At 39.3% G+C, this 17047-nt stretch overlaps 1 protein-coding gene across 1 annotated transcript; it reads left to right on the top strand.

Moving 5' to 3' along the window:
- The first annotated feature begins 679 nt into the window (after positions 1–679).
- Positions 680–1264, top strand: LOC145989094 (uncharacterized). The gene has a single exon (XM_083124388.1). The coding sequence runs from the start codon at positions 680–682 to the stop codon at positions 1262–1264; it is 585 nt and encodes a 194-aa protein (XP_082980514.1).
- The last annotated feature ends 15783 nt before the right edge of the window (positions 1265–17047 follow it).

Genomic DNA, 17047 nt, shown 5'->3' with positions numbered 1-17047 from the left:
ATCTCAATCCCATTATAATATTACCACACCTTAAAAGTTATTATGATCTTCGATTACAAAGAATTTTTTTATTAATTCCGGATCCGAAAATTCGGGATCCGGATCCGGGTCCGAAAGTTCAAGATCCGGGTCCGAAAGTTCCGGATCCGGATCCGAAAGTTGCGGATTCGGATCCGAGAGTTTCGTATCTCAATCCCATTATAATATTACCACACCTTAAAAGGTATTATGATCTTCGATTACAAATAAATTTTTCATTAGTTAGTCCTACAAGATTTTTTTTCAAGTGTTGTTCCTAAAATACTTTGCTACGCATCGGCTAACACAGTCGTGCACAAAAATAATCTTACCTGTTTAACATAAAATGTCAGAGGAGATTTTGTAAATGCCATTGAAACGAATGTATGTCTTCATTGAATGTATTGGAAATGGAAACACACATAAATGTGAAACATCCCATTCCAGGATGAAACCTTTAACACATTTAACAAGATAGAAATGTTATACAAAAATTATACAATTGTTCTACAGTTAGTTTTAAAAATTAAAATAAAACATTATAATATATGCAGTGTTATATAATTACAAAGTGTAAGACTAAGTGTATTAATTACAAATCGCGCACACAGACACTATATATATACTCTATTTGATCAAAAATATCCGGACACCAGTCAAAATGTGTGTTGCGCATAGTAGGCCACTCTGTGGTGCCATCTACAGCGAGGTGAGGCAAGCAAGGAACCACTACAGGCAGCATAGTGCACTAGACAGCAGAATGGGTCGGTCGAAGGAACTTACAGACTTCGAAAGTGGTGAAGTGATTGGGTGCCACAGGAGTAACAACTCAGTTCGCGAGATATCTACCATCCTAAACATCCCGAAGCCCACCGTTGCCGATGTGATAGTAAAGTGGAAACATAATGGGACGTGTACAACCACAAAACGTTCTGGCCGAGCGTCCATGTTGGCAGACAGAGACCGCCGAGTGTTGAATAGGGTAGTACGAGAGAACCGGCAATCAGCGATCGCCACCATCACACAGGAATTCCAAACCAGGGCAGGATGTAATCCTAGCAGCATGACTGTGCGACGTGAGGTACGACGACTCTGTTACCATGGACGAGCGGCTGCCCATAAGCCCCACATCACCCAACGAAACGCGAAGCGCCGCCTCGCATGGTGTAAGGAGAGGCGCAATTGGTCGTTAGAACAGTGGAAATCCGCGATGTGGAGTGACGAATCACGTCATACCATGTGGTGATCCGATGGTCGTGTGTAGGTGTCGCGAATGTCTCATGAACGACATTTAGCACCCTGTGTTGTGCCGACAGTGAAATTCGGTGGAGGTGGGGTAACAGTGTGGGCAAGTTTTTCCTGGAAGGGGCTTGGTCCCCTCGTTGCTTTGCACGGTACTGTCACGGAACATCATTACGTTGACATTTTACAAACGTTCATGCTGCCTACCATCGAAGAACAGTTCGCGGATGATGATTGCGTGTTTCAACACGACAATGCGCCCGTCCACACTGCGGGCCGTGTGGGGCAGTGGTTTCAAGAGAACAACGTCCCACTTACGGCCTTGCCTGCGCAGAGACCCGATTTGAATCCCATTGAACATCTCTGGGATGTTTTGGAACGCCGACTTCGTGCCAGACCATGCCGACCAACATCCACTGCTCTTCTCATCTCGGCACTCTGCGAAGAATGGGCCGCCATTCCCCAAGATACCTTTCGCCACCTGATTGCCAGTATGCCTGCGAGAGTGGAGGCTGTCATCAAGGTCAAGGGTGGCCCCACACGGTATCGATTGCCACTGCATCCGATGGAGGATGCTTCGAACTTTACGCCCTAATCCCAGTGAGTGTCCGGATATTTTTGATCACATAGAGTATATATATATTAGCAGGTAACAATATGTTACAAACACATTCTTACTTTACATAGAAGCGCTCATGTGTCCCAAATATTAATGGTTATATAAAAACTTTCTCCATTGTCTTAACTTTGATATGGATAGGAAGACGAAATAATAAATTATATATATATATATATATATATATATATATATAATATAATGCGTAATTACCTTATCATTACCTATGTCTATCGTTAATAAAATATTACAATAACATAACATATCAGTATAGAAAGTAAATGTTACAAACATACAACATCACCACATGAAAATTCATGGTAAGGGTCACAAGTCGCATATTGTACTTTGCAACATTGAGCCTGACTTGAACATTCTAAACAGGAACGTGAAACTTTGTTACGGTTCTTTTCAAGTATATCATAAATTGTTTCTACTGAAATAGTATAAAATAAAAGTAATATTCAGAAGAATGTATGAAGAAACATTCGATGTCCACAGACAACAATTTTCAAAACAGAAACATTTCATGTATATCAAAAACTATGGCACAAAATCATCTTGTTGGTTGGTTGATTTTGGGCTTTAAGTCCATTTTATGCACAGTAAGGCTAATCGGAACTGGACCTACAGTTTAAAGTGGGATCTGAACCTCTAGTTGACTCCACCGGGTATTGAACTAGGGACCCCTTGATTACAAGGCAATGATCTTACCACTACGCAGTAGGGGAAGCACTGACCATAGTGTTGTAAGTAAGTAGGTAATGATATGATGAAATTGAACACACGTGCTCATTAATGTTGGTCATGAGACAGACAAGGCAAGATAAGATGGGGTCGCGTCTCTCGAGAGGAGACATGCCAAAGTCTTGTACAATGCCCATGTGGGACTAGACAAGAAAATAATATTTTCCAGAATAAGACAGATCAAAATCTCCACTCACGAGCAATCTTAGCATATTAAATAGAAACGTCAAATCTGGAATGAACATTTCAGAGTCCATGTCATGGAGGCCCTTTTTTCGAATTCACCTATCCTGCACCGCGGTAACAAGCACATATGTTTTAGTTCGGCGGTCACAGCTCTTCCTCAAGAACTCGTTCCCGTTTCGCGGTGCAATTAGTGAGTGACATGTCATAAACCTTTGGTTGCCAGGACACGAATCCAACATTGGCAATTCTATTGCCTTAGCCTTTCTGCCGAAATCCAGATCCGCGGATCCGGATCCACGGACCCGGATCAGAAAATTCCGGATCCGGATCCGGAACAAAACAATCCGGATCCGAAAAATTTTATGATCCGATTCCGGAACAAAAAATTCCGGATCCGGATCCGAATATTCCGGATCCGGATCCTTGGGATCCGGAACCAAGCGGATCCGGATCTGGCCATCCCTAATATATACATGAATTATAAAAACAATTAACTATAAATAATTTAATCCAAGTTCTTAACTTGAAAATATACGAATAAGATAAATGCCAATATACAACTGATATCTGCCCAACATGGCGGTCGTTAGAAAGCATTGTTTCTTCAATGTATAGCGCGGCAATAGACCGCGACAGCCTCTTATTTGCCAGGAAATATCAACACGAGATCAGGGATAGGAATTCCTCTTATTTTAGATTTTCTCACACTAATGGAGTGCATACATTGCTCTTAGCAGGATGCTCTCTACCTTATGATGGGAGCAATGTATGTTCTCGAAACATTGGACGCTAACTCCGATTTAAGCTGGCTCGCAAGCCGAGAACACTGTTCGAATCTCCACAGGAATATAATAAAAATGTATCATACCCAAATGACACATCTGGTGTAATACCTAACGTGCCAAATTTTGGAAAATAGGAGCTGGTAGCGCCACTTCCCCAGGATTATTATCCGTGGCCTGCAAGCAAGGTTCTTGTACGTGTGACTTTTCTGTTTCTCAGACTACGTGTGACTACCTACAAATTATGTGAAACAATAACAAACAACTTCCCGACCGATTTCCAAGGCTCGTTTCACCCTAGCTACAAACTACCACTTCGATCACTGCATGCACGAGTGAGTAGTGGTATTCGCGTGTCTTCCCTTTAATGCAAAACCACAATTTGCTCCACAGCATGCTAAGATTTTCGAAAGCAATACTTGTGTGTTAATTTAAATTTTACCCTGTTCATTCATCTATACAGTATTTACTACTTCCAAATTTGTGTGCCTGTCTTGAGTTTACATTCTCGTGGCTGCTGCCATATTGCGTAGATGAACGAAAAACACACTCAATATACCAAATTGCTTGTATGTAGACATCAGACGATAAGAGATGAAACAATTGCAGCCTACAATTTCCCTCAATCAATTACAATTGCCATCTGAGTATGAGAAACCACTTGCATTCTAACCGGGTTCGATTCCTGGTGGAGGCACAGTGGTTCATTTCCCACTTTAAACTGTAGGTCCACTCCCAATTAGCCTATCTGTGCATACAAGTGAACTTAAAACAAGACAAACTTTCATTCTAACCTCAGTCAATTGTGGGAACTGCTTAGAAGTAGTAGTGTTGCTGGCATGGTGGACTTCGGTTCTTACTTTTGCTTTTAACAGATAGATACATTTTGAATAATAGTAAAATCAAAGTAATCGATTATTTTACCGAATGACAAAGTTATAATGGAATTGTGTTATCTCCATTACAGAACAACTACCTAATCTCATTCAATTCCAGTGTTCTATCTGGTAGATAGATATATCAACCTTTGCAATGATGTAAACTTTCAGTGCAATGGAGACAAAGTTCCAATAACTATAATGTCAAACTTTAAAGGTTTCCTGACAAAATAAAAAATGGACAGATCATTTACATTCTCAATGGACATGTTGAAAAAAAGACTAATATTCATTTTTTTAATTTCTTTTTTTAGCGTAGGTAAAAGGAAGTCACTTGAATAAAGTGGGAATATAATCAAAATGTCCATCAGGTATCCATTGATTTCAAAAAATCATATGATTCGGTCAAAAGAGATAAATTATATAATATATTAGTCGAATTTGGAATACCTAAGAAGCTTGTTAATATGATAAAAGTATGCACCAGTGAAACAGAAAGTAAAATTCGTGTGGGTATTTATGTGTCTGACAAATTTACAATTCATGATGGGTTAAAACAAGGAGATGCATTATCTCCATTACTCTTTAATTTTGCCTTAGAATATGGTGTTAGGAAGGTAACAGAAACTAACGAAGGACTAAAATTAAATGGTGTGACTCAGTTGTTAACATATGCAGATGATGTAGACTTATTAGGGGATGATATAAATACAATTAAGAATAATGCTAAAATACTTTTCAAAACTGCTAAAGACATAGGTTTGGAAGTTAACAAAGAGAAAACTAAATATATGCTTACAGGCCGAAACCAAGTGTTAGGTAATAATCAAAATCTAATTATTGATAACAACTCGTTTGAACCAGTTTCCAAATTCAAGTACTTAGGAGTAATATTAACAAATGAAAATTATATTAAAGAGGAAATAAAAAGTAGGCTTAATTCAGGAAATGCATGTTACTTCTCTCTTCATAAACTTTTGTCTTCTCGTTTAATATCTAAGAAACTAAAAGTTAAAATATACAAAACAGTAGTTTTGCCTGTAGTATTATATGGGTGTGAAACTTGGTCCCTTACATTGAAAGAGGAACATAAATTGAGAGTATTTGAAAATAGGATCCTTAGGAAAATCTTTGGACCTAAAAGGGATGAGGAGACAGGTGAGTGGAGAAGGTTACATAATTTAGAACTCCATAATTTGTATTCATGTCCAGATGTTATTAGAATAATTAAATCAAGAAGACTTAGGTGGGCAGGCCATATGGCACGAATGGGAGAGGAAAGAGGAGTTTATAGGATTCTTGTTGGGAAACCTGATGGTAAGAGACCTATAGGAAGGCCAAGACCAAGATGGAGGGACAACGTTGAGATGGACCTAAAGGAAATCGGTAGGGATGGAAAAGAGTATATAGATCTTGCTCAATATAGGGACAGATGGAAGGCCTGTGTTGCTGCAGCCATGAACCTTCGGGTTTAAGAAAGCTATAGAGTAAGTTACTTAGTTAGTTTAAAAGGAAGTAGCTAAAAATGAGTAAATAAAAAAATATTACGTGGCAGAGTGGTTAGCACAGCGCACTACGACGCCAGGGGTCCCGGTTTCGAATCCCGACCTGCACATGAGTGTTCTCTGTGAGTGTCCCTTCATCAGTTTCAGCGTTCGTCGCTCATGCTCATCTTCGCTTTCTGAACCGCCAGGTGTACAGCACGTGGTGTAGCGTTTCGCGTCCGAATTCCAGGAACAGGCAACTTACGGTTACCTGACCAAGTAGCGTTTCGTCCGAGGGCTACCATCCTAATAGTGTTTAATGAAGCAAACTCTTGCTAACACTCTTAAATGCTCCATCGAAGAAAATATTTTTTTTTGTTTTAATATTTCTTTCCCTCTGGAAATTGCAAATCTCACCTTCGTAGTTGTCAGATAGTAAGGAAGTGTTGCCATCTGCCATGACTAAAATTTCTAGATCCAAGTTCACTTCCTCTCGACGATTTGTTTTGATTTGATTTGTTGTTTTAAGTCCACTTTATGCACATTAAGGCTAATAGGAATTGGACCTATAGTTTAAAGTGGGATCCGAACCACTTGTGCGTCCACCGGGTATCGAACCCGGGACCTCTCTCTCGACAGTTTGTCTTGAGTCTGCACTCCGCTGTCTATGCAATGTAGTTTTAGAAGTTGTAAACCGAGGTATACTAGTCACCAATTCCATCGCTGCCAGTGGTTAGTCAAGGTGTGACTCATCATCAGCCAGGCTCGAACGAAACGCAACTCATTAAACCGTCGCAGACGAACTGTAGCATTTTTCTAGAAATTTCGCTTTCGGACGAAACGCTAATGAACCGTACAGCAGTCCCAATGCCTGCTCCAAGTTGCACAGCTGTTTTCGGAGCTCTTGGTTTGGAAAGGGGGTGGGGATGAGGAAAGGGTCTTGATTTTTTATACTGAAGCTCGTTCATTTCGTTCTCCTATTTCTCTTGGTTGAATTTTCTGAGATACGGAATCTACCTCATTTTGCTTTTCATTACGTTTTATTGCATCACCCACGGTACGCTTACATGTACTACTTAACATTTTCAATTTCCCTGTACCCTTTGGTTAGGTACGGTAAAAATAAATAGCTGCCATTCGTCAAATGTTGTATTTTTGTTTTTGTTATCCATTTTTCTCGTACTTCAGTCAGGGAGCAATGCAGCTACTGGTAACAAATGTAGTCAGGAAGTAGCATCAATTGTTCCTTCCCCGCACTGTAGTTGACCAGTAAAAAAAAAAACTATGTAAAGCCTAGTTTCTATTACCACAAATTTGCCGTGCAACATGACGCGTGGCATGCGACGCTGCATGTGCCAAGCATTTGTTAAAATGGAAACTGTCTGCAACATGCCGCGGCGCAAGTGCCGGGGACAAAATTGCCCCAACAATTAAGACGCACAACATGCGCCGCGGACAATGGAAACAGCCTGCAGCAAGTTCCTGCCTGGGGCATGCGCACTAGAGTAGAAACAGACGACGCGACTACAATCTGTTCTCCAACAAGATTTAATAACAATGCAAAATCACTTACAGTAATTCTTACAAAGTTTTCGTATCCACTTTGAAGACGTAAGTCTCTCATCAACGAGTTACATGCTCCTTCCGAATTTATTTTCGCTAGAAAACTTCTAATCCACCATCTAGGTCGTTTTCGCCTCTTATTTTTACATGTTCATGGTACGCGCCTGCCATAACCACAAAACCCGCCATAGTTGTATTGTTCATCTTTACACAAGTTAAATCATCACCAAATTATTACAATACAAGAGAAGAAACACTGACTACTCTAAAGCACAATGGAACAACGCTACACTCAAGTGCTGCACTCCGGTGCTGTTGCGGGCGTATTTTGCAGAAGTAGTTTTGAATTGGAAACAGTGCACTGAATGACGCGCAACATGCGCCGGCACATGTTGCGCGTCATGGGTCTAGAACTTGTCAGAATGGAAACGTAGCTTAACAGAAACAGAAGGCTTTCACGATTTGTCTGAATATTAAAGTGATCTCTTTTTTCACACCCAAACATAAATAACTATTTTCAGATTTCAAAACGTAACAGGGGTGTAAGGGGTGACCTTCCACATATTACATCCAATCCTCAACTTCATTCCTGGACTGCTCTTTGCATACTAACGAGACTCTGGCGACTGGCCCTATGGCCAGTATAATTCTGTGTGTTCTCCTGCTTTCTGTCATATGCGCTGAGTGCCTCTTTACAGCCTCAGCTTTTAACCTGTCAGAATATTTTAATATTTCAGTTATGCGACATTACAGTTATGTTATTTGTTATGGAAAGGGGCTGCACCCCGTATAACGTGGCGGGTGCAAAATAGCCTAAGTGTTGACGCACCCAAAATTTAAAAAAAAGTTACATATAACTTTAAGAAATGCATATAAATATTTCACCATCGTTTATATTTATGTACATGTTGTTAATTTTCAAATACAGTAGAGCGTCGATTATCCGAAGTAATTGGGGGACATGGGTGTTCGGAAAACTGGTTTGTTCGGATAATCGAACTGTACATGTTTATTTGCCAAAAAGAAGTACTGTACAGTAAATTTATTCATAAAAACAGGCATCTCTTTAAGTATGTATTACAAAGTAACGTACAAAGGCAACTTTAGTAGGAATATATAGTATGTGGTACAGTTTATTAAACAAAAATATGTACATATTACATACGCATTTTGCATGAACAATACACACAGTACACAAAATTAACGTTTAAAAAAATCCTTTATTTTGGTCTGTCTAAGCAAGCCTACACGCTTACGAGCAGCTAAGTCACGTACTTTTTTCATTACAGATATCTGAAAGTGAGCGAGTACACAGTTCGGTTAAGCGGTCGTTCGGTTGACCGACGTTCGGATAATCGACGCTCTACTGTATTGTGAAGAAATGCAGCAAGATTCTACGTATTTGATTACTAATGTGAGCCACTGTATATGTTATGTTTTTATTTCATGAACAATGTATGGTTAAACATTACTTTGCAGAGCTCCGTGGCGGAGTGGTTAGCACAGTGCAATACGACGCCACAGGTTCCGAGTTCGGATCACAGCCTGTGCATTATTTTCTTTGTGATGTCCTTTCATCAATTTTGTCATTTCATCACCCATCCTCGTCTTCGCGATTAGCCAAAAGTGGCATAAAACCAAAGTTAAATATAACAAATCAAAATCAAACATTACTTGGCATGACAAGAATGGATAGGTTATTTTGAAGCTGCTGTTATTAAAAGCAAATTGTATGTAGCTTTCCTAGACAGAAGTTTCACACACAGAAACTGATTGATTGGATAACGACTGCGGATTCCTACTCGAGCAGAAAATATATATATATTTCCATTTATTACTTACAACAATAGCAGACTGATTTCCTGCTAAATCAAAGAAAACTTGCATTCACAGTTACAAATTGACGTGTTGAATGAACTTAACTACAGATTTCTCTCACTCCAATTCTGATTAATCGAACAGCACACCACAACGTGGGTCATTATATATTTCCAACTTACTCTCGAGTTCCTCAACTAAAAATATATTGACTGCGAGACAAAAACTCCTCTCCGATAACACATTATATGCAGAGTGTACGTAAGTTGAAATTCCATCATAATAATAATTTGAATTCTTCAAGTAGTAGCTACAAATATAATTTTTCATACATATTTTCTTAGCAAAATATGAAGTTCCTCACTTCACAAGGATAACATATACACAGTATTTCACAAGAGTTTTTAGTTCGAGCTAGTCGTAGGCCTAATATGAATATAAACGTCACTTCATTACTTAGTTAAAAAAAAAGTACCAGGCAATCAGAATTCGAGGGTATGCCTGAAATTATTTGTAGTATCTCATGTATCAAGGGGGCTTTTTAAGTAAAATGAAGGATACATAACACATGCTTTGGTCAATTCAGAGTAGTAGAAACGTAATTATACTGCATGTTGCAACTGAAACCGTAGCCTCGAAGGCCGAAGTCGTTTAGTGATCCACTCATACACTCAGTACCAAACATTTCAAGTTCGAGTAGACATCTGGGCATGGCTGTTTTTTTGTATTTTTTTGTAAGCATCCCTTCATAGATTTCATATGATCATCATTCATCTTCATCGTCGCGATTATCTACAAGTGGCAGAAAAGCGATATAAAACATGAATAATACAAAAGTATAACAAACAAAAGAGGATAAAAGGATGAACTGAGTTTGAGTTAATGATAGGAAGTTTTATAAAGTTACTGTTTCTTGAATAATCTTGTCCTTTGTTCCGATTGTATTTCTCAGTCACACTTTGCTCAATGTCCATGTCGACTGCCGTTCTTGCGTTCTTGAAAATTACTTTCTTGTCTGTCTATGCCCTTCTTTCAAACGTGTTAGGTAGGTGGGCGTTCTGTCTGTTTCTACACCAAAAAGTTTAATGCACCTCCTGTCCAAGAAGACAAGAATTACTGAAAGTAATTTTCAAAATTGTAAGCGGATGAGGGCCCTTGTAAATGATAAAATATACTGTCCTTTTATTCGCTTAGTTTTGAGAATCACTTTCCATACAATTCTTGCCTTCTTGAGAGTCCAATGGCCCTGTCTAGCTACAGACCAGTTGCACAAACGCGGTTTCGTTTGTTTCGTACAACAATTACATCTAACATTTCGTTTCTACGCATTTTCTACTTGCCAAAAGTGCCTTTCATATAGCCCCAAGGCGTTGTCTACTCGGATGCTTCGTGATCGAAGGTCACGTGTACAAAGTTTCAGGATTCAGATTTTCCGATTTTGCGTGTTGCTGCTGCTATCAGTTCGGTTCGCCTTCTCAAGGTCGCGCAACAAGCAATTATTTTTCGTCTTCCGATAGGAGAGAGCTTGCCTCTCGCTTAGGTGGACGAACGCGTGGCACGGATGATTTTTTGGCTCGACCATGGTTGGTCCTTTATGTTTCGTCCTTCTAAGCACGAATCATTCTCATCGCCAAACAACTGTATTTTTTTTAAAAAAAATGATGTAATACATGTAAACAGAGAGAGAGAGAGAGAGAGAGAGATAGACATAAACGTTTTTCCTCAACAAACGTTTGCTTTGCTATCGTATAAAGTGAACGTACATGTTAAAATTCATCTAGCATAAATAATCAAATTAGAACAAATTCACATAAAGCAATTAAGTATGCAGAAAAGAAATATATTTGTGATAAATACATAGTTAATAAGTAAATTCCAATAACCAGAACTTTTGTCACGCCGAATCTTGTTTACGGATGTTTTCAAACGTTTTGTTTTACAATTTAATTTTTTCACTGGCATCCAAAACGAAAATACGTATTATAACTTAGTGACTTTCAAGGGGTCAAAGTACTGTAATGTTAGTATGCTGCCGATCATAATTATGAGGCTTCTTCGAAAACGCCTTCGATAACGGTATTTGCTATTCGTAACGGATATGTGTATCACTTTTTCGAAACAGACTTTTGTGGAGGAAAAGAACTGTAACGTTACAAAAGTAACGAGCACAATTATACGAGAGACCTATGTTATTCTCTCCGGAACACGGCATCGGACACGGTATTGCACATCGGAACGTCTGTATCATACCAGCTATAAATAACGTTGTTGCTTTGAAAAAAAGAGTGTAACGTTTTTACAGCCGTGACCTCAATTAAGTTACTGGTTAATTGTAACGTTACTATCACTTTCCACACACACTAAAGTTACTAGTCAATACGTGACGAACTTGTTTCTTACCCTGTAACGTTACTGGTTGCCTGCAATGGATGTAACGTTAAAGCGTCACCTAACGACCTACTGATTTACAGATCAGTTATGGTTCGGTACCGTTATGCACACCTGTAACGTAATGTTCATATACCTGAGGTAACGTTTCTGCTCACGAAAAAAGTTATTCTGTTTCTGGTTGTAACGTAACGGAAACCGTAATTGAAAATACCGTTCCATTTCGTTACGTTACGACTCCCTGAGTCAAAATCATGCTGACTAGCAGAAGCAGCAATCAAATATGTAAAACACAACTCGACAATACTTACAAAATATTAAAATTTTCATATCTCAACATGTTTCTTCTACTTTTACGAGATATACGTGAAAAGACATACGAACTCAAATAAAACGGACCGAATGTTGTCACTTTTCAATATCGTTATTTTGACAACTCTGATTATTTAGTACGGGTACTGCAATGGTTTCTGCATACAATTAACTTGCATTCCGAACAACGTACGGTCGTTTTATTCTTCTTAGGTATATCCGCCAAACTCATGGCTGGAGTGATATGATTTAAGATAGGAAAGGTTCCAGCGCGCGGTACTGAGTGCCGCCTAAGCGGGACCTGTCAATTCTGAGGCATGTAAACAACTGAAAGAACGCCAGAAAAAGGTGCGAACGCCTCTATGTTTTCGTGGAAATAGTGTAGATAAGTTAGCTAGTGCTATCCAGACCATTGTTGCAGTGGAAAGGAAAATAATTCAAAATTTCAGAAAAGGCGGTACTCAGTGTCGCCGCGCGGGTTACGGAGAGTTAAAGCACTGGGGGATTTGCTGTTTGGCTTATACAGACAGCAAATAAATTCATTTTCCGCCCGTTAAGGTGCTGAAAATATTGTTGTGGCTGTGTATATTTATATAATTTTGTATGTATTTTTTGGAAATGTATACAACAGGTCAGAACTAATTTAACAGCATCCACATTTATGCATTCAATCTAAGCTTATATCTCTCATCTTTGTCTATATTGAATGTCTTCGTGTCTAAGTGTGCCTTTTAATCAACATGTTATAACAGAACAAGCGCGGATACACGAAAGGGCAATAAAGGCGATACGCCTCTCCCAACTGTCAGTTTATTTCATGCCTAATATTTTTCAAGACTCGACTGTTCTGTTTTTTTTTTTTTTTTATCACCAAGTTTAACAGGATCGAAAGTATTTTTTGAAAGTTTGATTGAAGCCCACTTCTTTGTTCACGGTATGCTAACACACTGAAGACGCCTCGAAGAGGATCACCGGCGGCTCCAGGGGGGGGCGGGGGTACGATGGTACGGCCGTACCCCCTGTCGTTTCACAGACGCCGGGGCGACATGAAGGCAGAACGTAACCTGATTCTACAGAGCATTCCCTGCCATTCGCTACGAGACTCGGCGGCAAGCGGCCCGGCATCAGCGCTTGTCTTTCCCGGGGAACGGGTCCACGACAGTCGCTAGAGTCAGCTATTACAATTACAGTTTTCATATTGTATACTAAACTTGACTACAGAAGGTGTTGAAAATGATGTCCCTCTGCTGCAACACATTCCTGGCATCTCCGAAGGAAATTGGCATTTACACGTGCAAGTTCGTCTACTGTAATTCTCCCGATTTCTCGTACAAAACTGTCTTTTAACTCACGGATGGTGTGCGGATTTTTTTCTTTCCACTTTTATTCAGAACTGAGCCTGTTACTCTAAACTTTCTTACAAGGTTTAATATAGTGGTCTTATGTGGAACGGGAACACCAGGAAATTTCGTTGCAAAACGTCGTCGCACTTCTTCACAATTCCTCTTTACGAAGTAACACTCTACAAGATAAATCCTTTGTTGTAATGTAAACTTTTGTGGTGCCATATTAAGCCACAATCTTCAACACACGGACACGACACAACACAACTTCCGAGGGGGGATTATACTGGCGTCAGTCTGCAAAGTCAACAGAAAGGGAAAGAGAGCGACGGCAGGGAGAGCGAAAAAAGAGACTGTAGCGTGCGACTGTCGCGGACCCGTTCACCGGGAAAGACAAGCGCTGCTGCCGGGCGGCTTGCCGCCTAGTCTCGTAGCGAATGTCAGGGAATGCTCTGTATTTACTGAATGCATCCTTTGGGGGTAAACTTGTTCTTGTTTTTGTTCTTGGGTATATTAGGTTTAGTGTTGTGTTTGTCTTTGCTTCTATCCTGGCTTTTTCTCTTGAAATCACAATAAAATATTGCTGCAAGAATTGGACATTTCTTGGTAAAACTACGTATAGTATTAGGTACGGCTAACAACAACAAAAGGAAACGTGAGTTATTTAACCAACCTTTCGTCCGTGAAGTTAAGTTATTCAGAGACAATGAGAACACGTAACATTTCGCCCCTGAGAAAAAAGGTTAACCAAATCATACTTTTTGGACGAGTATTTGAGTGAAAATATTGTAAGTAATACCTCGTATCATATACTAGGTGTTCATTATAACAAATACTAAAGACATTTACAATATAGAGGCATTAACTATACATTATTTAATCATTAAATATTAATAATTATATGTTAATAGTTTCGTTAGAAGCATATAGAAATATGCCTGTATAATATGGGACCCTTCTTTCTAGTGTTGTATGTTCCAAAAAGTTCTTACCTTAATAACACTGTATTATTAAACTTATAAAAAAGCTTCATACAGATACTACATATAAAATTGCTAGAAACAAATTAGTATAATACATTCTACTAGAAGAGAAATCCACGAGCAAATTTTATTGTATAAAATTATCAATGGATCAACGGAAAAGCAGGAAATTTTAAATTGATTGAAATTCAGTGTGAACAAAAATAGTTTACGAACTTACGCAAAAATTGGTTTGATTTTGCACTTGCTTCGCTTTTGCAGTAAACTGTACATTAGTCACGTCAATTGGTAAAGGTACTGTAATATATAAAAGACGGTGTGAAACTGTGTAATCGATTTTCATTCTGTATAAGTACAGGGGGGAGGTGCTGTTTTGCTTATCGTACCCCTTGTTCACGAATCCTGAAAACGCCAGTGAAGAGGATCGAACCCGTGACCCCTGTAGAGAATATGTTTTGTTCATTTGTGTATTCAGTTTACTCCTCATATCTGATCGTTCCGTTTACCGTGACAATGGGAGGAATCATAACGACATACAATAATAACCACCTATTATTCCGCCCTGGCCCAGATTTTTTGCAAAAAAAAAAAAAAAAGAAAGAAAAAAAAAGAAGCTAATCTCTAGAACATTGCTTCCTGCTAACAGAAACATATATGTAAAACCAATGTAAGTTCAGGTTAGAATTGATTCTCGGTGGGCGCCAGTGGTCCAAGGTTCGAATCCCGGCCTGGGCATGGATGTTTGTGATTGTCCATTCATCAGTTTCATCATATCATCACTCATCCCCATCTTCGCAAATTAGCGAAAAGTGGCACAAAAAGCGAAGTAAAATAAAGCAAATAAATAGATTTTCGGTGAGGTGATGTACCCGACTGAAGTTAGTCCTTCCCAACTGTAATTTCTGGATCCGCTACTGAAACAGAAGGTAATAATCGGCACTTTCGTCCCGCAATGCTCGATATGTTGAACACAAGCGTATTACATGAACATTTTGGTGTTTTTAGGTCATGAAAAACCCACACTCATCTCAGTAAACGAATATCAAGCGCCTTCTGATAAACCACTAAACCTTGCAACACTGCTTAAATGTTTCCTCCGAAATTCCAGCAAGCACAGTGGACATGCCCTTTTGTTCTGCTCCCGAAAGGAAACGCGCCAAAGCGTTAATTCCGAACGCAAAACACTCAACAATGGGGAGCTAATCCGGAGCTCGATTCTTATTCGGACTTCACACTCACCGTTCCTCAAACTCCTTTGGCCGTAAATACGGTCCCCGACAAAGGAAGCCTCTTCCCGGTTGTCCCACCAGACTCGACCGTGTTTTGTCCATGAATTAAACATCGTGCGGGGAGTCTGTGGGGATGAGAGAGCAGAGGAATGGACCGCAGCATCCACTGTTGTTCATCTCCAAGGAGCAGCTCGCGGAGAAAACCATAAATAGCATCCCACAAGACACCCCTGACCTCTTTTGTTTTACAGGATAAAGGGCGTTAGCGACCGCACAAGAAGTGCGACCTAGCCGCTTGAGCAATGCTGAGCGCTGGAAGGGAATCGCAGACGTTGTGATGAACTATCAGCGTAGCAGTTGGACATCAAACGCATCCAGTGCCGCTGCTGCTCAACTTTGACAGAACAGTTGGGCGCTCTGGATAATCCCAATTCATTTAAGAATTTAACACTACAGTAAATATTAGACGCATCAACCTACACACTGGATACGGCTCTGAGAAAATTGATCGGAAACCATCAGTATGACCTTTAGCCTTGAGGTCAGAAAGACATAAAAAAAACAGTCCTGTATCTGTAAGACATAAGTTGGTAACACTGCCTGCTTCTCAACTTCGCTCGAACAGTTGAGTGCTTTGGATAGCCCCAGCATTTTAAACGAGTTTAGTTATTATTTGCTTCATATCCCACCCTTGAAAATCGAATATTATGGAAAAAATCAATAGCACAAGGAAAAAAATATTTCCAAAAGCCAAACGTGAAGAGTGAATTAAATATTGCAACTCAATAGACATACAGGAATCATCCCGAAATGTGTGGCATTAATTCCTTACGTAAACCATGTCCACCTCGTAGAAATCCAATAGATAATGGTTGGCAACACCAATTTTTAATGCTTTTGGCTCCACCATCAGTACACCATCCATATAAAAAAATGGAGAAAAATATTTCTAACTTTTCACTTGAATTCCCTCCCATTTCTACAGAGGAATTAATAAACATAATTAATAATGTTAAACCCACTGCACCAGGTTTAGATGGAATACCATATCAAGCCATAAAATATATACCTAAAGCAGGTTTAGATATTGTATCTTTTTACAACATATTCCGTACCGGTATAATACCGAGGGAGTGGAAAGATTATATACAGTAGGTCTCCCAGTTTTAAAAGCAAATAAATCACCACATTGTGCTACGCTTACAGACCCATAATGTTAATTTCAGTCTTGGAAAAAATATTTGAACGAACGATATACCTCAGAATTACCTGGATACTAGAACGTCAACGTTTCTTTTATCCTACTCAACTTGGCTTTAGAATCAATTATGGCAGTCAAGATGTAATAGCTACCCTAAGCACTGCAATTCACAATAGCAAAATTAGTCGTTCATACTGTTATAGTCTTTTTATAGATGTAGAAAAATCATATGATTCTATCAATTTACATATGCTCTG

Source organism: Lepisma saccharinum, chromosome 6 (genome assembly GCF_977018435.1).
Source record: "Lepisma saccharinum chromosome 6, izLepSacc3.1, whole genome shotgun sequence".
Lineage (NCBI taxonomy): Eukaryota > Metazoa > Arthropoda > Insecta > Zygentoma > Lepismatidae > Lepisma > Lepisma saccharinum.
Note: the sequence above shows the minus strand (reverse complement) of the source record. Positions and strands in the feature narration are given on the sequence as shown.